This window comes from Primulina tabacum, chromosome 10 (assembly GCF_025594145.1).
Source record: "Primulina tabacum isolate GXHZ01 chromosome 10, ASM2559414v2, whole genome shotgun sequence".
NCBI classification, from domain to species: Eukaryota; Viridiplantae; Streptophyta; class Magnoliopsida; order Lamiales; family Gesneriaceae; genus Primulina; species Primulina tabacum.
The window spans coordinates 12,879,688-12,902,262 of NC_134559.1; the positions used below are offsets into that span (position 1 = coordinate 12,879,688).

At 36.2% G+C, this 22,575-nt stretch overlaps 1 protein-coding gene and 1 pseudogene across 6 annotated transcripts; one reads left to right on the plus strand and one right to left on the minus strand.

The window, feature by feature from the left end:
- Positions 1-455: 455 nt before the first annotated feature.
- On the plus strand, positions 456-21,347 carry LOC142505860 (ubiquitin C-terminal hydrolase 12-like). Of its 6 annotated transcripts, none has more exons than XM_075618984.1 (32): positions 456-599; positions 996-1,083; positions 1,307-1,454; positions 1,633-1,790; positions 2,335-2,600; positions 2,710-2,928; positions 3,025-3,133; positions 3,208-3,323; positions 4,016-4,114; positions 4,955-5,064; positions 14,283-14,357; positions 14,547-14,625; positions 14,703-14,849; positions 14,941-15,021; positions 15,106-15,225; positions 16,571-16,693; positions 17,131-17,208; positions 17,321-17,409; positions 17,488-17,596; positions 17,730-17,798; positions 17,886-17,996; positions 18,106-18,161; positions 18,274-18,451; positions 18,579-18,680; positions 18,770-18,841; positions 19,141-19,206; positions 19,539-19,604; positions 19,924-20,010; positions 20,166-20,282; positions 20,415-20,489; positions 20,604-20,690; positions 20,946-21,347. In XM_075618984.1, exons 1-32 carry the CDS (start codon positions 570-572, stop codon positions 20,985-20,987), a joined length of 3,372 nt encoding a protein of 1,123 aa, XP_075475099.1. In that variant the 5' UTR covers positions 456-569; the 3' UTR covers positions 20,988-21,347. The 6 variants fall into 6 exon arrangements, with proteins under 6 accessions (XP_075475099.1, XP_075475101.1, XP_075475103.1 ...); XM_075618986.1 differs by having other exon boundaries at positions 1,319-1,454; XM_075618988.1 differs by having other exon boundaries at positions 1,328-1,454.
- On the minus strand, positions 8,747-10,049 carry LOC142505933 (uncharacterized; annotated as a pseudogene).
- Positions 21,348-22,575: the final 1,228 nt, after the last annotated feature.

Here is a 22,575-nt window from a genome sequence, read left to right on the forward strand (position 1 = left end):
TGAAGGTGTGATGAAAGAATATTGAGCAATGACGTTACAACACATGAATCTCATTTATTATCTCGATTTATGTGACTACGATGATCGAAAGTTTCTGGACTTGATTTAGACATTTTTTGTAAATATAGTAGTTTTTAAATTTGTGCTTTAATTTAAATAAAAAATATATTTTTTAAAATTTTTTTACCATTATATTAAAATAATTTATATGTCAATATGATAAATCAAATTTATCAATAGGTAACATGACGAACGTTATTTCTCATTTGCAGATTGCATTTATGTGAAAATATATAAATATAATAATAATGATTTTGTACAGCTAAGGAAGGCTAATTACTAAGAAACACCAAGGCTATTTAATAATACGTGTCAGCACCCAGTTAGTTAATTAGTTCTTTCTATTTGTTGAATTCCTATTTTACCCCTAAACTCTTTTTAATTTCCCAATGAATCCTACTCAAAAGCTAGGATTCTTCTCCCTCTCCTATATTCTCCTTCCCCCTCTCTCTCAAATACCATAAATTCTTCTCTGATTCATCGATCGGACGGTAGCAATCTCTCCACCCATGACCATGATGACTCCTCAGCCGTTGGATGTAACTACGCTCTATTCCTCTTCACCACTTTCCCTTAGTTTGCATCAATTGAAACCTTTCACTATTGTGCTTTGTGTATCTGTGTATATACATTGCGAATTTCAGTCTGTGATATGCTGTAGGTTTTCTCTAGTGTTTGTATTTGATGCTGGGAATGATTTGTGTCTTGGTGGGGCGTGCATCTGTGTGTTTGTGCTGATCGGTCTGTGATCGACTAGGGTTTTTGAGTGAGTGCGGGGGAGGTTTAAGTTACTGAATTCGGTTTTATTAAGTGCAGTTTTGAAAGTTTAACGCGCTTGTTGAATTTTGGGGTTTAAGATTGGGTGGGGTTATTGGATCAAGATCAGTTTTTTATTTGAATTTGAATTTTATTTTTTTTGGCTCATGAAATCGTAGCAGCAGGATGATGAAGAGATGCTGGTGCCGCACTCGGATGTAGTAGAAGGTCCTCAGCCTTTGGTTGAAGGACCTCAACCAATGGAAGGTGATCCGGTTTACATTACTGCTTGAGTTTTTGTTTTTTTATTTGTTTTCCTCGGAAGATGGTGTTTTGTAACTACTATAGTTATTCACGTCAATTCATTACATTTGGCATTCAATATTTAGGTTTTTCTGATTTGGCGCAATATAGTTTTGACGGAAATACCCGATTTTATGAAGTTTTTCCGTATCTGTATTGAGTTTCTTCAGTGGTTTCAATTTCCTAGTGGTAACAGCAGACAATGCAGGAACTTTGGAAAACCAGGTGAGTGATGAGCCTCAGGCATCACGCTTCACGTGGGCAATAGAGAACTTTTCCCGATTGAATATAAAGAAGATTTATTCTGACATCTTCGTTGTTGGGGGATATAAATGGTAATTGAGTGTTCTAACAATGTCTTTATTACTTTCATTTAGATCAGTGTTTTGTCTGGAGGAAGTTATCCTGTCAAATGATCTTAATCGGACAACAGTTAGAAAACTAGATTCATTTTTATTATGCCACGTGTTTAATTTGACCTGACTACCTATTGACCTTTATTGATCTTTGCAGGCGGGTACTTATTTTCCCTAAGGGAAATAATGTGGATTATTTGTCGATGTATTTAGATGTCGCTGATTCAGCAAACTTGTCATATGGGTGGAATAGATATGCACAGTTTAGCCTGGCTATAGTTAATCATGTGCATAACAAGTATACAGTGAAAAAAGGTATCTCTTAGAGCTGACCTGTATGATTTCTCTCATGTATGCCCATGTTTATGATTACACGCTCATACAGGTGCCTTTAAATGTGTCTTTGCCTTTTTGTGGGAAGGGTTTGAATGGTTTGTGATTATTAATGATTCGATGAGGCTTATCCTTTAGTGATGTACTCAGATGTTCTGATTGACAATACGTGAGATCCCCTCCTAAGAGGAAAAATAGAAATGGAAAACAAACTGGCTTCCCAAAGATTTCTTTCTGCTGAGTGTCTATTGTTTCATTAGATCATCCCTTTGTTTTTGGCAAAAAATCCAGTTGGATTCACCTATTTGGTTGGACTTCCTCTCATTGTGAAGAATGTAGAGTAATTTTCTCAAGTTGAAAATTGGACTGACAAGTTGGTTGGATTTTCACTTTGTACTATAAACTTGGTAGTTAATTACTGGGAAACAAAATGATTTGTTTCTCCATTTGAATGAACCATCAGTTGCATGACTTGCGATGTATAGCATGATTGTCATTTTGTTAATCCTGTTTGCGAGTTTCACAGATACACAGCACCAGTTCAATCAAAGGGAGAGTGATTGGGGTTTCACATCGTTCATGCCTCTTAGTGAGCTTTATGACCCCAACAAGGGGTACCTTGTGAACGATACTTGTATTGTGGAAGCTGATGTTGCTGTACGTAAGGTTGTCGATTATTGGGCTTATGACTCAAAGAAGGAGACAGGCTATGTTGGACTAAAGAACCAGGGAGCAACTTGTTACATGAACTCTCTTCTCCAAACTTTGTATCATATTCCTTACTTCAGAAAGGTAGCAGTAGGTTTTCATGATATAAGTTGCACCAATTATAAAGTTGATTTAACATGTGCTATGGTAGAAGGGGGAACTAAGAAGCTTCACTTGAAAAATGTTGAATCAGGCTGTATATCATATGCCAACAACTGAGAACGATAACCCAACAGGGAGCATACCATTAGCTTTACAAAGTTTATATTATAAGCTCCAATATAATGACACCAGCGTAGCTACAAAAGGATTGACGAAATCATTTGGTTGGGACACATATGATTCCTTTTTGCAACATGATGTGCAAGAACTTAACAGAGTTTTATGTGAAAAGCTGGAAGACAAGATGAAGGTAAGGTGTCTGACCTGCCTTCTTTTGATGTTCTTGTTTTCTAATGTAGTTCTGCAAAATAATTTGCAACATAGTGACAGCTGTGTTATTGGACAGGGAACTGTTGTCGAAGGGACTATACAACAGCTATTCGAGGGGCACCATATGAATTACATTGAATGCATCAATGTAGATTTTAAATCAACACGAAAAGAATCATTTTACGGTATTTGCTGTTTTACGGACTAGTTAAATTCTCAGTATTGGAAGAATTTATCTTTACAAGTGTTCATGTGGCAGATCTTCAGCTTGATGTGAAAGGCTGTAAGGATGTTTATGCTTCCTTTGACAAGTATGTGGAAGTTGAACGCCTTGAAGGAGACAACAAATACCATGCTGAAGACCATGGCTTGCAGGTAAATTACTCCTTTTTATTGGTAACTGTGTAATTCATGAGTGTTTCAAATGCTTGTATTTTCTGTACTCTGTAGATTAATGTCTAATGATGATTAAAAATGTGCGAAGCTGAAGGATATTATGACATACAGGGTCCGTAGTTGGTATTTAAAGAACTGAAACACTAAACCCTAACTGCAACAGAAAAAGTCAAGCAATAGCTTGTGAGTTACTTTTACACTCTAATAAAATATATCAGACTTTGTTGATTTAATATTTTAGGAGTGGATTCCCAGTGATGCGATGCATACATAGTTTTTGAACTGCTTTTAGGAGTGGATTCCCGGTGATTCAATGCATACTTAGTTTTTGAACTACTTGTAGATGACTGTCGCCTTTTGAAAAACAGTATTGATTATTTGATTAACATGAGTGACACCATAATATTTTTGTTAGATTAAAAGGTTTTTGTTATGCTGTTGAAGCTTTGATTCCTGTTTGGTGGTTTTGCATGTGACTTGGTTAACTATTTTGAGTAGTGGGGAAGGTGATAATTGTTATTTATGAAATTAATGATCTTTTTTCTTATTTTTTTGGTTTTAATACTTATTCTTGTCTTGATTAATAATTTGATTTACATTTTTTTTGTCTCAATGCTGAATGACCTTTTCTTTTGTTGGACATCTTCTGAAAATAATTGCGTGAATCTTAGGATGCCAAGAAGGGTGTCTTGTTCATTGACTTTCCTCCAGTTCTCCAGCTGCAGTTAAAGCGGTTTGAGTATGATTTTATGAGAGATACGATGGTCAAGGTTAGATGAATAGCATGCATTTTATTCTCCTCTCCCGTCGATCTTTTCGCTAGTCAGTAGCTGTCGATTTTTGTTGATGTTAAATTTCCTTTTCTGTTGTTTTTAGTAGTAATATGTACTGGTATCTTTTTTCTGCTCAAATTACTATTCTCTTCTCCTCTTCTTGATATTTGCAGCAATCACTTGATGAATTCAATAGGGTGACAGACAATCTTGAGTCAATTTCTGTTTTGTAGTATTTTTTTACTTGTTAATTTGCTAGCCACTATCATTGAACTTAGAACATCATCAGATTTAACTATTCTTTCAAGTTTAACTTATTCAATTTTTTTTGTTACGGATTTCTTTCTAGGTATGTTTTAGGTTTTCTTTATGTGCTTCTGTTGGAGAGACTTCTGATCTTTTAGTATTTCATTAAATCCACCTGTTCTCCTTCAGCAATAAGTGTAGTGCTTATATCAGGAGGATTAGTCCTGAATCTGTTCTCACTGTATTTTTTTAATAGAAATATAGAATCATTGATTTCCATTCTACCTTCAGTTTTTTTTATTGTGCTGGTCGCTCATGTTAAGTGGAGCTCCTCAAAAGTAATTTATAGTAAGAATATGTTTTTCCAACAATTGTGACATCTGCTGTTGATGATGCTGTCTAAATTCTTATTCTGTCCAATTTCATGTTTCTCCAATTCCAGATCGAAAGTTGATTTAGCCTATTATTTTTATTTTTATACTTTGTTTCGAATTGGATTTCTTCGAGGAAAGGCTGCTTAGAATTCCATACATGAAATCACATTGGTGTCTAACTTTGGTGCATCATTTGAAAAATGCTTCATGGTTGCAGATAAATGACCGATATGAATTTCCGTTGGAACTAGATCTTGATAGAGACAATGGCAAGTATTTATCACCAGAAGCAGATAAGAGTGTACGAAACCTTTACATACTTCACAGGTTATTATAGCTCCTGGACCATGTCTTTCTCTCTCTGTGTGTGTGTGTGTGTGTATATATATTGTAGTTTGGTGGAATAAATTTTTATTATCATTGAATGTTCATGAATCAATATATATAAAAAAAACCTAGATCCTTGTCTCTACCATATCTAAAATATCTATTCTAAATTTAAAGTTTTACTTAAATAAATATTATAATTATCTTATCTAAGATATACAAAATCTTCAACACTCCCACTCAAGCTTGACGGTATATGTTTGTCATGCCAAGCTTGGTCTTTAATTCTTCAAAGTGGGGTCGATGGAGTGCCTTTGTCAAAATGTCTGCCAGCTTCATGTGTGAGGTAACATAGTGGATATCAACTATTTTCTTCTCAATCTTTTTATTTATGAAGTGTCTGTCGATTTCCACGTGCTTTGTTCGATCAGGATGAACTAGATTCTTGGCAATATTTAAGGCCGCTTGGTTGTCGCACATCATCTCTATTGGATGACTATTTCTTATCTTCAATTCAATGAGTAGCGTTTTAAGCATATGCCTTCACAAATCCCATTGGACAAATCTCTGAATTCTGCTTTTGCACTTGCTTCTGGCCACAACTGGTTGTTTCTTATTTCTCCAAGTCACGAGGTTACCCCATACAAATGAACTGTAACCTGAAGTAGAGCGTCTACCAACAGGACAACCTACCCAATCAACATCACTGTAGACACTAACATTTCTGATTGGAGTATTGCTAAAGAGCAACCCTTTTCCAGGTGTTCCCTTCAAGTATCGCAACACTCGGTATACCGCCTCCATGTGTTCTTCAGGTGGTTTAGTCATGTACTAACTGACAAAACTTACGATGTATCCTATGTCAGGTCGAGTATATGATAGGTAGATCAATTTTCCAACCAATCGCTAGTATCTTCCTTTGTCAACAAGTACTCGATCTTGATTCATACCCATTTTCACATTTGGATCCATTGGAGTGTCAATTGTCTTGCACCCCAACATTCCAGTCTCTCTCGGTAGATCTAGAACATACTTTGGTTGCGAGATTGAAGTTTCATGAGATGATCTTGCCACTTTCATCCCCAAAAAATATTTAAGTTTCCTAGATCTTTCATTTCAAATTCCTTGAAAGGATTCCTTTTATTCACTCTTCCCTGTGAGAATGATGTCATCGACGTAGACAATGAGAGCAGTAGTCCTTTCTTCGGTGTGCTTGACGAATAACGTGTGATCTGCTTGACACTGTAAATACCATTCTTTAGTCAAACACATTGGTAAACCGATGAAACCAGGCTTGAGGTGACTGTTTAAGACCATATAGGGACTTTTTTAACTTGCACATTTTGTGTTTCACTGTTTCTGTCACAAAGAGGGAATATCCACGTATACTTTTTCCTCCAGTTCCCCATTGAGGAATGCGTTTTTAACATCCAGTTGGAATAGTGGCCAGTCAAGATTGGCGGCAATTGATAGGAGTACCCTGACAGTGTTGAGTCTTGCTACCGGAGTAAAGGTCTCTTGATAATTTATTCTGTAAGACTGAGTGTATCCCTTAGCAACAAGTCGTGCTTTGTATCGTTTAATGCTTCCATCAGCCTTATACTTAACTGTGAAAATCCATTTGCACCCAACAGTTCGTTTCTCGGGGGGGAGTTGAGTAATCTGCCATATATTGTTCTTTTCTAGTGCTGTAATCTTATCGACGGTGTCAGACTTCCACTTAAGATCCTTGAGTACATTCTCGATTAAACATGGGACCTTAACTTGATCTAAACTGGAGACAAACACACGATATGCAGGAGATGATGATTTAAATGAAAGTATGAAACAAAGTTACATATCGGATGTTGGGTACATGTTCTAGTTCCTTTTCTCAATGCAACATGTCTGTAATCAATGTCACATTCATCAATTATGGGAGAATTACTGTCGGGTTCAGCATTACCTTGGTCTTTTCATTGGGAATTGGTCTCGTAGAGGAGTCTTGGACTGGCTAACTGGGTGTTCTGTCTTGTTGTCTGTCCATTTGGATGATCTTCCTTCTTGATTAAATCTTGAGGGGTGTGTCTGAGGAAGTTGACAGGTTGTGAGGTTCTGGATTGACAGAAATTGGGTCTGCAAATGAATTAGGATCCCAATTAGGATCCCAATTTAGAGATTCATTTCCATTTCCACCATTGATGTTGCTCTCTCCCTGAATGGATAAATCGAGATAGAAAGGTTTGTTTTCGAAGAAAGTGACATCACGAGAATGATAAAACTTTTTGGTGATCGAGCAATAGCATTTGTAGCCTTTCTGGTTGGGGGAATACCAAGGTTATAAAATTCGCTAGGCGTTAGTCGGGCGCCAGCCCAGCGCCTAGCGCCTAGGCCGCCTAGGCGGAGACTAGGCGCCGCTAATCGGATTCTACGATATCAAAGATTCAAAACAATATAAATCATATACTAGAACATTAACACAATAACATCAAATTTAAAATATGTTCAAAATATTCCCAACATAGTCTAATGTGTCATCTCAATATAATAAGAAAGAATTCAGATTTCTTCCAAAATTCACAATAAAATAGTCTAATGTGTCATCACAAATTTACTCCACTTCTTCTTCTCCGAAATTTTCAACAACTTGTTCTTAATCAGACACAAAATCGATATCATCATTTTGATCATCATCTTCTTCTTCAGATTCAAAATCATCCTCGTGAAGTTCTCTAACTCTAGAGCTTCTTCGGGGTTGTAAATTTTCATCTGCCCCAGTTGCTTCATCAACTAATTGCCAAGTGATCCCGAACCTGTTTCAACTTCATTTTCTTCCCCACCATCCACAATCCAACCTTCTGCATTTGAAGCATCTTTTTCAAGAAGGACGTCGACATTCCTTTCTTTCTCTCTTTTTTGCTTGTTAAACAATCTAGCATTAAATTGAACAAATACTAGATTGTTCAACCTATGGACATCCAACCTATTTCTTTTCTTTGTATGAATCTAAAATAAAACAGAGAAAGTAATTAGTACAGTTAGGAATATGCTCATACACTTTAAAATTAATAATTTATTTTAATTAAAGTTTAAACTTACTCCTTCAAATGCACTCCAATTTCTTTCACACCCATATGAACTTGTAGTTAATGAAAGAATTCTCAATGCCACTCTTAGCAAGTTGGGTGTGTGAGCACCGTAGGTACTCCACCATGCACATGGATCAAATGTATCGTCATTTTTTTCACATGCTTTTGCAGCCAATGCTTTCCCAAATAACCTAGTTTTCTCTCTATATTTTGCAAATTCCTTGTTAATAATTGTATCTTGCAGTTCAAACTCATCGGCATGCAAAACTTCCATGCATTCAAAAATCCCTGCCGCGACCTCTCCATAAAGAGCAATAGAACTATCTTTGTAATAGAAGTAGGGATTCAACAAAAAGGCTGTGGTATGCAATGATGTATCAAGTCTATCCTTCATTTTTGACTCAATAATCACTATGATAGGTTAATAATTTGATTCGACATTGTTAAGGACCATCTTGATATCTTCTTTAGCTCGAAGAAGCTCCCCATATATAAATCCCATGGATGGCTTCCTATCTCCATCAACCAATCGGAGAACTCTTACCAAAGGAGCAAATATTTTCAAACACAATGTCACACCATTCCAAAAACTAATGCTCATCACAGTAGAGTAAGCCAATTTCCCTTTGTTTGTCTTTGATCATTTATAGTTCTCCCACATATCACTTGTAAACATGGCCCTTAAACTAGATTTTTTCTCAATCAAACTTTGCAATGTGAGGAAGTTTGATGCAAACCTAGTAATTCCTGGCCGGACTATGTCTCTTTGTTTCGTAAAACTTCTCATCAATGACAAAGTCTTATGGTGAGCATAAATGAAAATTGTAAAAGACTTTGCTTGGTCGATAATCTTTTTAAATCTTGGAAGCTTGCCAATACTTTCAAGCATGAGATTAACAGTATGAGTTGCACATGAACTCCAAAATATCCCTGGCCGCTTTTCTTTCATCAATTTAGCCGCAGCCATATTGTTGGTGGCATTGTCTGTTACAATCTGAACAACATTATGAGCTCCAACTTGTTCAACACACTTGTCAACATACTCAAAAATAAGTCCAGCTGTATGTGCCTCATCTGAAGACTCTTTAGACTCTAAAAATACAGTACCCTCTTTGCAATTAACACAAAATTTAATATGCTTCTTCTTTTTCTATCACTCCATGCATCTGTCATAATCGAGCACCCATTCTTTGCCCATTCTTCTTCGTGATTCTTCAACAGTTGCTTTGTTCTTTCAACTTCAGCGTTCAAAAGTGGCTCTCTAAGTTGATATTGAGTTGGAGGCTTGAACCCTAGTCCAAATTGACCCACTGCCTCCATTAGTTGCTTGAAGCTATCATTATCAAGAGCATGCGATTCCATTTTCATAAGCCCATCTCCCAACATATTGTTGAACTTGTTGAGTTCTCTCTTTGAAAAGAGCCTCATTTATATTTTTTTGGTTTTTTGGCGAAGCACTTTACTCTCACTTGAACTTACATTTTCTGGAGCAATCATCGATGCATATCTATCCATGGGGCCAAGTAGATGAGGCTTTTTAATTCCATCTATCCCTTCAATTTCACCGTCTTCTTCTTCGTCTATAGAAATATTCACCTCCGCTCTACAACTTTTTTCTTCCAATATTTTGTTTTTCTTTTTGTTCCTCCCTTCTAAAATAGCCTGTTTGCACTTATTACGATCTTCTTGAGATGCGATTCGACACCCAGATACATTTCCAGGTATATTTCCTATGTGCACCTTGATTCTATATAATCCACCAGACATCATTTTCCCACACAACTTACATTTAACTTTGTCGAGGTTCTTAGGATCAATCAATATACCAAACTCCCATCCGATGTCATTCGACTTTCTCTTAAAAATCTCAGATTCAGGTTGAGTGATGGATGCAGTCGACGATGGATTGCTTGCCATTTTCAGCAATAGACCTGAAAATCTGATGTGATAACACCACACAAACAAATGATAGTACTAAAAAGCTCAAAGTCACTCCATATATTTTGAAGCATGAAGAAAAATGACACTAAGCAAGCAATGGTATAGTCACTGTAGATTTTTAAGTACATTTAGATACAAACATGAAACAACCATCATAAGATTACTCCCATCCGATGTCACAACCTACTGTTTCTACCATAAACCTCTTGCAAGTTGTACCAATAGCCATCCCAAACACCCACGTTCACAAAATCAAGGGTCAATACAAAAATACACAAACTGAATATCAAGCCTCACTAATTCCAAATTATTCCAATACTTGTTCCAAATGCACGGCCAATACTTATTCCAAATAATTAAATGCACGGCCATTACCTTGAAGGCTTGAACGAGGAGTGCTTCGATGTGTTTCGATTCTTCCGAACAAGAGAGGTTTCTGGAACGAACACCTTGAACGAGGACTGCTTCTGCCTTCTGGAACGAGGCTTGCTTCTGGAACGATGCTGTCTTCTGGAACGAGGAGTGTTTCTGGATCGAGGCTGCCTTCTGGAATGAATAGTGCTTTGGGAAATAACGATAAGAAAGAAACGCAGCAGCCCAGACAGAAAAGCATCATACCTAGTGGGCCAATTTTTTTTTTTTAAATGGACTTCTTACCGGATCATTGAATTTTGAAGCCCAAATTTTTTTTAAAAAAAAAAACAAGCCCACCTAGGCGCCCAGCCTCCGCCTAGGCGCGCCCAGGCCCGCCTAGCACCTAAGCTGGCCGCCTAGCACCTTATCGGTGCGGCCAGCCTCCGCCTAGCGCCTAGGCGGGCGCCTAGGGCGCATTTTAGAACACTGGGGAATACCCTAAAAAAATGCACTTGATAGCTCGCGGGTTGAATTTCCCACGATGTTGGGAATGGATATGGACGAAGACAGAACACCCAAAGTCTTTGAGGGGAATAGAGTTTAGGAGATGTGTTCGAGGAAAGTGCTCCAGAAAGACCTCAATAGGGGTTTTGTAGTTGAGGACACGGGAAGAAATACGATTAATTAGGTAAGTGGCAGTGAATACCTCGTCATCCAAAAATGGGGAGGGACTGTGTGTGTGAACAGAAGAGAACGGGTAACTTTGAGAAGGTGACGATTTTTCCGTTCAGAAACCCCATTTTGTTGAGGTGTGTTGACACATAAACTTTGATGGACAATCCCATGACATGCGAGATAACTTCTCAACACAGAATTAAAGTAGTCACGAGCACGATCAGTGCGGAGGACTTGTATTTGAGCAGAGATCTGAGTTTGAATCATTGAATGAAAATGTTTAAACAGGGAAGTTGTTTCAAACTTGTCTTTCATGAGGAATACCCATGAGACGCGAGTATGATCATCCACAAATAACAGGAATCAAAGAGTACCTGTCACATTTTTTATTTTTGATGGACCTCATATGTTGCTGTGGATGAGTGAGAAGGGTTTGATGGTTTGTATAATTGTGGTTTGAAGGTGCTACGGGTGTGTTTGGCTACTTGACAAACATCACATTGAAGTAAATAAAATTTATTATCGCGAAATAGGAATGAAAACAATTTTGCTAAGTGCCGAGAGTTTGGATAACCTAGTCTATAGTGCCATAAAAGAATATCATTCTCTTTTTTTTTGGAATTAAACTATAACAAGAAATTAGAAAAGGCGGTCTTGGGATATGCAATGGAGCAGTCTTGAAGGTAAGCTCCATTTGGAAGAGAAGCAATCCAACACATAGTTCAGCACTGCAAATCGTCTTCCCCGATGCCATTTCGTGAAAGAGAAAAGAATTAATAGAAAATTTAGTAGTGTAGTGGAGAGCGGCATTAATCTTGCTCATAGATAGTAAATTAACAGTAAGACCAGGGACGAAGAGCACATAGTGTGAGTGAATGTCATGGGAAAGTTGTACAGAACCAACACCCATGATCTTTGAACTGGAACCATTAGTAATCGTACAGAACGAGAGTCCGCACATGCCTTGTAGGAGCTAAAGATTGAAAGACTACCCGATATATGATCAGAGGCGCACGAGTCTACAATCCATGTAGAAGACGAATCCTGGTTCGAGGCAAATGCGATGGGAAAATCACCATGGTTTGCTGCGTTGCCCGTACTCAAAGGGGTTGTGGATTGAGCAGAAATCTTGCTGAACATGCGTTGTAGAGCATCAAATTGCTGTTGGGTGAAAGGCTTTTGCGAGCCTGGAGAAGCAATGTCGACAGTAGCTGAATAAGCACAGCGTTCCCTATTTGGTTTCCAATCCCCCGGTTTGCCATGGATGCGCCAACAAGTGTCCATGAGTTTTCTTATACTTGTCACACCATAGACAACCATTCTGTACATGAGGATTGGTTGTGGATATCGCATGTGGCGAATGGCGCACACCACTGTTGGATACGGAAGGAAACGATGGTCGAGCAGTCGCAAGGGCAGAAGCATTGTTGGGAGGCGGGCGGGAAAAGCCTAACATCAACTTTCGACGACTTTCCTTATGGCGAACCTCGGAGGAGGCAACACGGAGTCCTGGCAGTGGTTTAGTGGCTAAGATACGGCCACGTACTTCATCGAGAGATGCATCAAGGCCGAGAAAAACTTGAATACATATTTGGTCTCCACAATTTCCCTGAATTGTTCTTCGTCCGATGCACGTTTCCAGTCCCGTGATTCGAATAGATCTAGCTGATGCCAGAGTTTGTGAGCGCGGTGAAATAAGTTGTGACCGTGCCCTCACCTTGGCGGATGTCATGGAGGCCGCTTTCCATTATCTGAGTCCATATATGCAACTCTCATGGATTTTATCTCACGGATGTGGGACAACTAACACAATCCGCCCACACCCAAGAATGAACATTTGGAGCGTGAAGCTTACAAATAACCGAACTACGGGCAGAACGGGTGGTCCAACAATGTGCAATCTAATACATAATGGTGGAATCTGAACTCTGATACCATAGAATTGACACGCCAAGACATGAGCATTCCAGGATTTAAATTTTCCATCCGTCGTGGCATGTCGTTTGGAGGAGCAAGAGATGAGATCTTCCTTTCCCTTGCCGCATATAAACATCATTACAAACTGAGACCATTGTAAGTAATTCTGGCCATTGAGTTTGTTACAACTGGCACATGATGTATTGAAGTGGAGAGAGATCGGGCATGGTTGAAAGCGACTGATCCGATGGTGGCTTCTTGGACTCCGACGTCGAGGCCATATGGCCATATTTTGTCATGGGGGCTAGGGTTTGTTCCTAATCTATGATACCATGTAGTTTGGTGGAATAAAATTTTTATTATCATTGAATGTACATGAATCAATATATATAAGGAAAACCTAGATCCTTATCTATGCCATATCTAATATATCTATTTTAAATTTAAAGTAACTTAAATAAATATCCTAATTATCTTTTCTAATATATACAAAATCTTCAACATATATAGATGTGTATATATATATTCCATCTCTATGCTTTATTGTGGATTTTGTTGCTTTTAGCATTAGGGTAAAAATTATCAACTTCAAAAGTTGTCAGAAAGAGCTGCATGAATGAGAAAGCACGTTAACACGACTCATATGTCATCTATCAGAATGAACTACCTGTCAGTTTGGTCTTTGAGGAATCCATTTTTGTTTCTCAATCAAAATCTGCTGTCTCTTTGTATGCTATTGCACAATGCTCAGTCTCCTACTGCCCATGCAAACATAGTGATTTATATTATCCTGAGTCTATTCCTTCTTTATGTTGCCAGACATGTTTTTTTTTTCCAAGAGAAATCAAGAACTTCTTGATTATATCATCATCAACTATGTAAGCCATTTTGGTTTGTGAAAATATTTATGTATGCTTAAAACCATTTTTTTTCCCGCTTCTGATTAATTTATCATTAATCAATGAGTTCTTGGTCAGTTATTTGCTTTATGTTGATGATTAACGTTACTGTCCGAGTTGCAATGATATTCGAGTTATGATCCCGGTGTATATCACGATAGATTGTTTGGAGTGAAAATATCGCTATCCTAGTACAAGGTAGATATGCCATAAGGTTTTCTGCTTGTTGATCTTTGAAGACTAGAAATTTGTATATCCTTTCTTGGTATTGTCTGCAGAAGTTGTAGTTTGTGAATTATTCTCTTTCATGAATCTTTTACTTAACCTTTGTGCCTTTCATTCTTACATATTACCTTCCCAACAGTGTTTTGGTTCATAGTGGTGGTGTTCATGGTGGACATTATTACGCTTTCATCAGGCCGACGCTCTCTGATCAGTGGTATGTGTCAGTACTTCTGGAGAATCTCTCTCCCCCCAATCCCCTTCCTCAGCGACCAATCACCTTTTCAAGTTTCTATACATATGCATACCTTTTTATACTGTATCATGGATTGTGCTTTTGTGGTTTCTTAGAACCTTGACAAACCTTATCTAGGGTTATTTTGTCTTTTTATGATTCCCTTTACAGGTATAAATTTGATGATGAGAGGGTCACTAAAGAAGATGCGAAAAGGGCATTAGAGGAGCAGTATGGTGGCGAAGAAGAGGTGATTTTCTTACCTTTAGATTTTCATCCATGTACTCCTCATTTTGTATGCTTTCTTACTTTCACTTTATCTTGTAGTTGCCACAGACAAATCCTGGCTTCAATAACACTCCATTTAAATTTACCAAGTATTCAAATGCATACATGCTTGTCTATATACGTGTGAGTGACAAGGACAAGATAATTTGCAATGTGGATGAAAAGGACATTGCAGTACATCTTCGGGTAATGTTTGCAGCTGTACTTACAGATCTCTCTAAACATTTTGTTTTACACATAATTTTGACATTAAATATCATGCACATGCTCATTTCAGGTAAGACTGAAAAAGGAACAAGAAGAAAAAGAAGACAAGAGAAGATATAAAGCTCAGGCTCACCTTTATACTATCATCAAGGTTATTGTTTCTCATCCTCATGTAAAACTGATTACCACATTTCTTGAAATTGGTGACTGAAGGAGTATAGGCTAATGTTTGCAGGTTGCTCGAGATGAGGACTTGAGGGAACAGATTGGAAAGGATATATATTTTGATCTTGTTGATCACGATAAAGTTCGTAACTTTCGAATTCAGAAACAGATGCCTTTTAATCTTTTCAAGGTACTCTCTTTTTCCATTTATTTCTTTTGATTAAAGAATTAGTGTGAAATCGGTTCTTCAATAACTAAAATATTATTGTTTGGGGGAGATAAGCCTGTTCAATATGCTGCTAGATTGACTGGCTAGACAAAATCACTTAAATTTTACTTTTGGTGAACCTAGAGGGAAAGGAAAAGTCAGTATAACATCACATGATTGAGGTCATTTATTAGGATTTGTACCTTGACGGTTTCAACTTGGATATGGACCTTGACAGGCTGGGATCGAAAAGGAAGCAAAGGATTTGTAGAGTTCAGTGACTGTATGAAGGTTGGTTTCTGTATAGGGGCCACAAGTGCTGAAATTGTAGTAACACCTCAAAGAGAGTGCTTTGGGATGCAGATATTCTGCTCATGGACCAACGATAAAGCATCATTTTAGGCAAATGTGATGGAGTAAAAATATGATTGAAAATCACATGCCAATATCTTTATGCTGGGGCTCTTCAGCAAACCTTATCTAGAATCACAACTAGTTAAGGCAATTTTAGCCTATCTGGAATCCCAACTAGTCAAGAAGATTAAGTCTGTAATTTCTTGAAGGAAGGATCTAAGCATGAGTGGTAATAAATATGTGGACGACAATATTTATCTTCCCTTTCCAGAAAAAGCTATTAGAATAAAAGCAACTAAATTTCTTGGTTAACATGGATTAACTATATAGTCGTAGCAATTGACATGCTGGGTAAAAGAAAGATCTAGCTGAAAAAATGTGATTTCACATGCATCTACTCTACAGTCCTTACCAAATAGTAATATTGATTATCTTATATGTTTTCAGTGTCCTAGATGTGATAATGGAGCTCTGCCAGATTGTGTTTTTTTTAATGTAATCTGCTATTTCATTGGATCTTTATTTTTTCTTTTGTTATTTTTGATTTCTAGTGATGTTTTCACGAGCATGTCTCACTGAATCGTGACCTGAATTAGAAAATTGTCTTACAAATATAATGTTGCAAATCGCATCTTCTAACACTTAAAACACCAAATTTTGATTGATATACCATTTAGGCAAGTACATTGGGTAGTAGAGACCATTATAGCTCCCGAACGCCTTCACGCATTTTTGTTCTAACTTCTACTGTTGCATCTTCACATAAATAGTTAGTATATGCATCGTATAATGCTTCAAAATTTTGTGACACTGCACAGTGGGTTGTATTTTTAGTTTTTTTCTTCTTTCATCGCATGTATTTTTGATTTACTACTATTGTCCTTGTTTGCTTTATTTATCATAAAAAAAATAAGGCATTCCCTTTTTTCATATTCTTGTTTAATGTTACTTAATTTGTGATTTATGATTGCAGGAGGAAGTTGCCAAAGAACTTGGTGTACCGGTTCAATTTCAGCGCTTTTGGATCTGGGCAAAGAGGCAGAACCATACTTATCGCCCGAACAGGCCTTTGACTCCACAAGAGGAAGCACAAACTGTAAATATTTTTAACTTTTGCCTTTCATTTTCTAGTTATAGACAGCCATAAATATGTAAAATTTATGCAGAAGTAGGCAAATATGTAATTTTCGGTTTCTTGTTCTAATTTATTGAGAGAAACCATTTTTTTGGTAGAATTATGAATATATGTTATAGCATTAAGGTCATGTGTCAGCTTGGAAAGTCCTTTTCAGCTTCTTATATTCTGTTTGTTTTGCTCATTGTTCAACCATCCCTCGTATGCCTCTGGATGTCACCAGTCTTGTTTCACATTTTGATGATTGACTAAGTTGATTTTGTCTTTCCTAATTTTCTTTTGCTTTGATTACCATGACTTCTGTTTCTGGGAGCCATACACGATATCATCTACTTGATTTAACATTTCTTTGTTAATTATTTGAAATTTTAATTAGCTTCTAAAATAATGTTATGCAGGTTGGAGCATTGAGGGAAGTTTCCAACAAAGCCCACAATGCAGAATTGAAGTTGTTTTTGGAAGTAGAATATGGACCAGTATGTTTGAACCACATTTGAGATAATTTTGACTATGGAAAATTTAAAGGTAACACATTGAGGGATTTTTGTTGCTCCTATTCTAACTGTTTCTGTTGCAATGAATGTATAGGATTTACATCCTATTATTCCACCAGAGAAAATAAAGGAAGATATACTGCTGTTTTTTAAACTTTATGATCCCGAGAAAGAAGAGCTTCGGTAATTTTCTTCTAAAGCATACTTTTTCCACTTTTTTAAAGTGCGCTCTATTTTACTTGTGATAATTGTTAATTCCAGATATGTGGGGAGGCTTTTTGTGAAAAGCTCTAGAAAGCCTATTGAGATCCAAACAAAGCTAAATGAACTGGCTGGATTTGCTCCTGATGAAGAGATTGAATTCTTTGAGGTCTGTTTGATCTTCAAGCTACAGTTTGCAGTTTGATGCAAAAAGATCTTGTAGCAAGACTATATGCATAATATCTGCTATCTCGAGCATAGCTAATATTCTTTTTCAATCCTCTTGTTTACCATTTCTTTAGGAAATTAAATATGAGCCATCTGTTATGTGTGAACGCCTTGATAAAAGAGCTTCATTTCGTTTTAGTCAGGTGTGTATTGCATTGTAATGTAAATCTATTGGTAGAATGTCTTTTCATTCGTAGTTTTTTTTATCTTATCTCTGCTCTTTCTGCTAGATTGAAGACGGTGACATTATTTGCTTTCAGAAACGGCCTCAGCCTGAAAGTGAACAGATATTTAGATTTCCTGATGTCCCTTTGTTTTTGGAATATGTGAAGAATCGCCAGGTCAATCTTGTTATTTCAAATAATATCGAAGGCCTTTTTGAGTGACAAGCAAATATTTTAAATATTTTTCCTACCGTTTCAGACTTCGGTATATATTTACTCCTTGCAGGTCGTGCATTTTCGAGCACTGGAAAGACCTAAGGAAGATGAATTTTTCCTTGAGTTGTGAGTGTTTATTGTATTCTGTCGACTGTTAAGGACTGCAACTAGTTAATATGTCCCCGTTGCAAGTTTTTGAGCAAACTTGTTTGTAATAAAGTTGATAATAAATCTATAGGTCAAAGAATCACACTTATGATGATGTTATGGAAAGGGTTGCCCAGCGCCTTGGCTTGGATGATCCATCAAAAATTCGGCTTACGCCTCACAATTGCTATTCCCAGCAACCGAAACCCAATCCTATCAAATATAGAGCTGTTGACCATTTATTAGACATGCTAGTCCACTACAATCAGGTAGCTTTGACAGAGAGGTTTATACCTTTTTTTTTTCTTTTTATTGATGGGTTGTAGAGACCGGTGTAAGAGGTATGGAATGCTGATATTACCGGAGGAATAATTTTATTTTGGTATCTTGTGGTAGATATCTGATATATTGTACTATGAAGTGCTGGACATTCCTCTTCCAGAACTGCAGTGTCTGAAAACGCTGAAAGTTGCCTTCCATCATGCCACAAAGGATGAGGTGACGCTATTCTTGTGCTCCTCTATAAACTACTTTTGTTTACTTGAGTTGTATAAAATTATAATTCCATTTGTACAATTCCATTGCAGGCTCTAATTCTCAATATTAGGTTGCCAAAACAAAGCACTGTAGGAGTTGTTCTTAATGAGATTAAAACGAAGGTTAGCTCAGTCCTATTCTGTGAGCTAGTTGTGTTTTAACTGTCAAGTTTAAAAATATCAACAGCTTATTTCAGTGGTAGTTGTCTGGTCGAAAATTGTTGGTAAAAACGTAACTTAACCTGTGTTTTTAACTGATTCCTTCCCCATAATCCCGTAACTCCAGTCCTGCGAAGGGTTATCTTTGTTCTATTAACCTTTTAGGCAAGTTTTACACATTGGCAGTTTCTTCTATGATAAATAATTGAGATATTAGCATCATAAAATTTTCAATGTCTAATATCTTTGGCATAAATTGATAGGTAGAATTGTCTCATCCAAGTGCTGAACTTAGGCTTCTTGAAGTTTTCTATCACAAGATTTACAAGGTAACATTCTAGACATTGTTTTGTTCTTGAGAATTTGATAAAAGTTTTGGCGGTCATATAATCTTCTCTCTTCCTAGAAATCATCAAGTGCAGAGACTCCTCTGATTCGCATATTTTCCTTTATATCACGTGTCTATTTTTTTCAGATGTCAACAATAATATTTCTAACCAATCGGATCTTTGTTTGGCTTCGGAAATAGTACCAGCCCTCGACTTCGAGAGCATATAATTTATTATCCTTTCATTACTTTTAAGTATTTATTTTTAATATTTTATTTCCTACGGATTTATCTCTTGTATAGAAGCCAAATTCCGCTTTCTTGATTTTTCAGATCTTTCCAATTAACGAGAAGATTGAGAATATAAATGATCAGTACTGGACATTGCGTGCGGAGGAGGTGAATTCTTTTGTTAAAGTCTTTTCTTATGCTCTTGGGTGTTAATTTTTATGTTTTTAGTTGTCCATACCATTGAACCTTGTTGTATGACTCCCAAAAATCGAATAATATGATTTACTGCATGAATTCTGAACAGTGACTGACACAGTTCACAAAAAACAACCTTAGCTGTTGCAGGAAAACCTTTCATGGTGTTTGATTATAATTTTTTTTTTTATTTTCATTTCCCATGTATTATTTTTCATACATTGAAAGAAAGCACGAGCTATCATATCACTTTATTCCTGCAAGTTACATTCCAAGATTTTTCCTCTTATAGATTCCAGAAGAAGAAAAAAACATTGGGCCCAACGATCGGTTGATCCATGTTTACCATTTCACAAAGGAGAGCGCCCAGAATCAAGTGGTACATATGGCGTGCTTGATAAAATGATAAATTCCTTGATACTGTTTGGTTGTTGGCAAAGTTACTGTTTTGTGACAATGAGGAGCTTGAAAGATGCGCATGCAGTGTTCTTTGCTGTAATCAGGTATTTAATTGTTCATTTATTTCTTAAACAGCAAGTTCAAAATTTTGGGGATCCCTTCTTTCTGGTCATCCACGAAGGTGAAAGATTGGAAGATGTTAAATTGCGCATTCAAAGAAGATTGCAAGTTCCGGATGAGGAATTTTCTAAGGTATGTTCCATTCTCCGGTTAGAGCTGCAGATATACTTGTTAAACTATTATATCTGCCAAGGGCATTTCCGTTGATTTGTTTGACTTCTAAAATAATATTCTTATCATTGGGCTACCTGCTTAAAAATTCAGTGGAAGTTTGCGTTTCTATCATTGGGACGGCCGGAGTATCTTGAGGATTCTGACATTATCTCTAGTCGTTTTCAGGTCACAGTTTTTCTTTCTGTGTCGTTTATCATTTATATTTATCACAATAGTTAAATTATTACTTTTCCATGGAAAATCAACTGACTGAGGGAAACGTGTATTTCTCTTTTCCAGAGGAGAGAGGTTTATGGTGCTTGGGAGCAATACCTTGGGCTAGAGCATTCAGACACAAGTCCCAAAAGAGCTTATGCTGCCAACCAGGTAATATCTCCAGATTGCCATGTTTCATGAATCAATTATTGCCAGATCAAATGTTCGACAATGATCCAATGCTATATACACATTGAGAATCCTTTAATCGATTATTAATCCGAGGTATCTATGAAATATTTGTCTCAATGTCAAGTATCTCCTATTTTTTTTCCCGTTACGCATAGTCTTATTAGGGAAAGACTGCTAAGTCCTTGATCATGATCCCCAGACTTAAAATTTGGCTCCGTTCTGATCATGTTACAGAACCGCCACACGTTTGAGAAACCAGTGAAAATATACAATTAACTTGGGATTTCACTAGTCTGAAATGTCCATATTGGTGCCAAAGCTAGAAGAGGCAAATATCTTAGTGGATATTCGAAGGAGAAAACATGGAAGAAAGGTGAAAGCGCTTGATGTTTTGGTGGTGTTTTTTGGCTATTGCTTACGTTTTTTTGGCTCGAATGGCTGGGATGGGAGAGCCTACACTCTTAGATGTATTTTACTTTTTGTGGTGGGTAGATATATTACTTCTCATCCTTCCATAGTTTCCTGCTTTAAGTAGCTTGAATTTTTTTTACATTTTTTCTCATGTAATTTTATTTGAGATGCATGATATGTGGTTTTCGATTTACGGGGTTGTAGAGTGGTTATAGTTAGGCCTTCCATATTGTCTTCTGGCCTTTCTTTTTGCGTTTGTGTTCGCCATCTTTTTGTCTGAAAATTGTTTTATGTAAATTTGGAGACAAAGGAAACAGTTATGTCACCATTTGAATATTGAGACATTTGTTTTCGGAAAAAACCTTCTATAACACAACATATTGCACGCGCTACACTGAACCTATGAAAATTGACCAAAGCCACAAAAGAAAGAAATGGAGGAATCGAGGATAGTAATAAAATTTCCATTTATCTAAATCTATTTAATGTGGTATAAGATACAGAAAAATTGTGTAATAAAAGATTTCATATAATTTGTTTCGGGTTTCAGGCAAAATCATTATCTAAAAGTTTGAAATCATCATTTTTTTCCTTAATTATTATTATTTTTTTTTTTGCAAAACAACTGGAGATGAATTATAAGCAGATAGGGAGAGAAGAGGGGGAGAGATCAAGTTAGGGATTTTTAACCAAAAGCTAACTTGGGGATGTATAGCTGCTGTTTTAATTTTTATGATTTTTAACCAAAAGTTAGAAGTAAGTGGATATATATTTTTTTATTTCTGTTTTTTCATTAATAACTTAATTATAATTCGACATTTATATCTTTAAAAAATTTATCATATTCTAAAATTGTTCTAAATTTTTATAAATATTTTTGAAGATTTTTTAAAATATTAAATTTTATTTATGTATGAGTTTCTAAAAGTTTCGAATGTAATTTATTAAATTATAATCATATTTTATTACTAACATTATTTTTTAAATATATAATGCATTTTATATAATTTTTATTTCTATAATTTTTTTACGTATTTTGTGCATTTATATAAGTTTTTTCCTTTATATTTTTTACTTTCATTAATCTTATATAAATTTTCATAAATAATTACTTTTAATACAAAATATTTAAAATGTAATAATTACATAAATAAATTGTCGATATGCGAATTACCAAAATTTATATAATAAAAAAATAATGTTAAAGATATTGTTGTTGTCATTTTACTAAAAATTAAGTTGGAAACAACTTTTTCCCAAACAATCAAACTTTAGTTTGTATTAGCTTTATACTTTTATTCCCAAACACTTCAAAATAATATATAGAAAAATCACTTTAAAATAAGCAAAAAATTTCCCAAACGCTCTTAATCCACTTAGCTTTCTTTTGAGTGTCACTTCCATTTGATTGCAAAATAGATCAAAATGTCAATTTTTGTTTTGTATGTAGTGA

Coding starts and splice junctions, on each gene's coding strand:
- LOC142505860 (XM_075618984.1), top strand. CDS start 570: ATGACCATGATGACTCCTCAGCCGTTGGAT. Junction 2,929..3,024: donor AGCTGGAAGACAAGATGAAG/GTAAGGTGTCTG, acceptor GTTATTGGACAG/GGAACTGTTGTCGAAGGGAC. Junction 17,410..17,487: donor CCCGAGAAAGAAGAGCTTCG/GTAATTTTCTTC, acceptor TGTTAATTCCAG/ATATGTGGGGAGGCTTTTTG.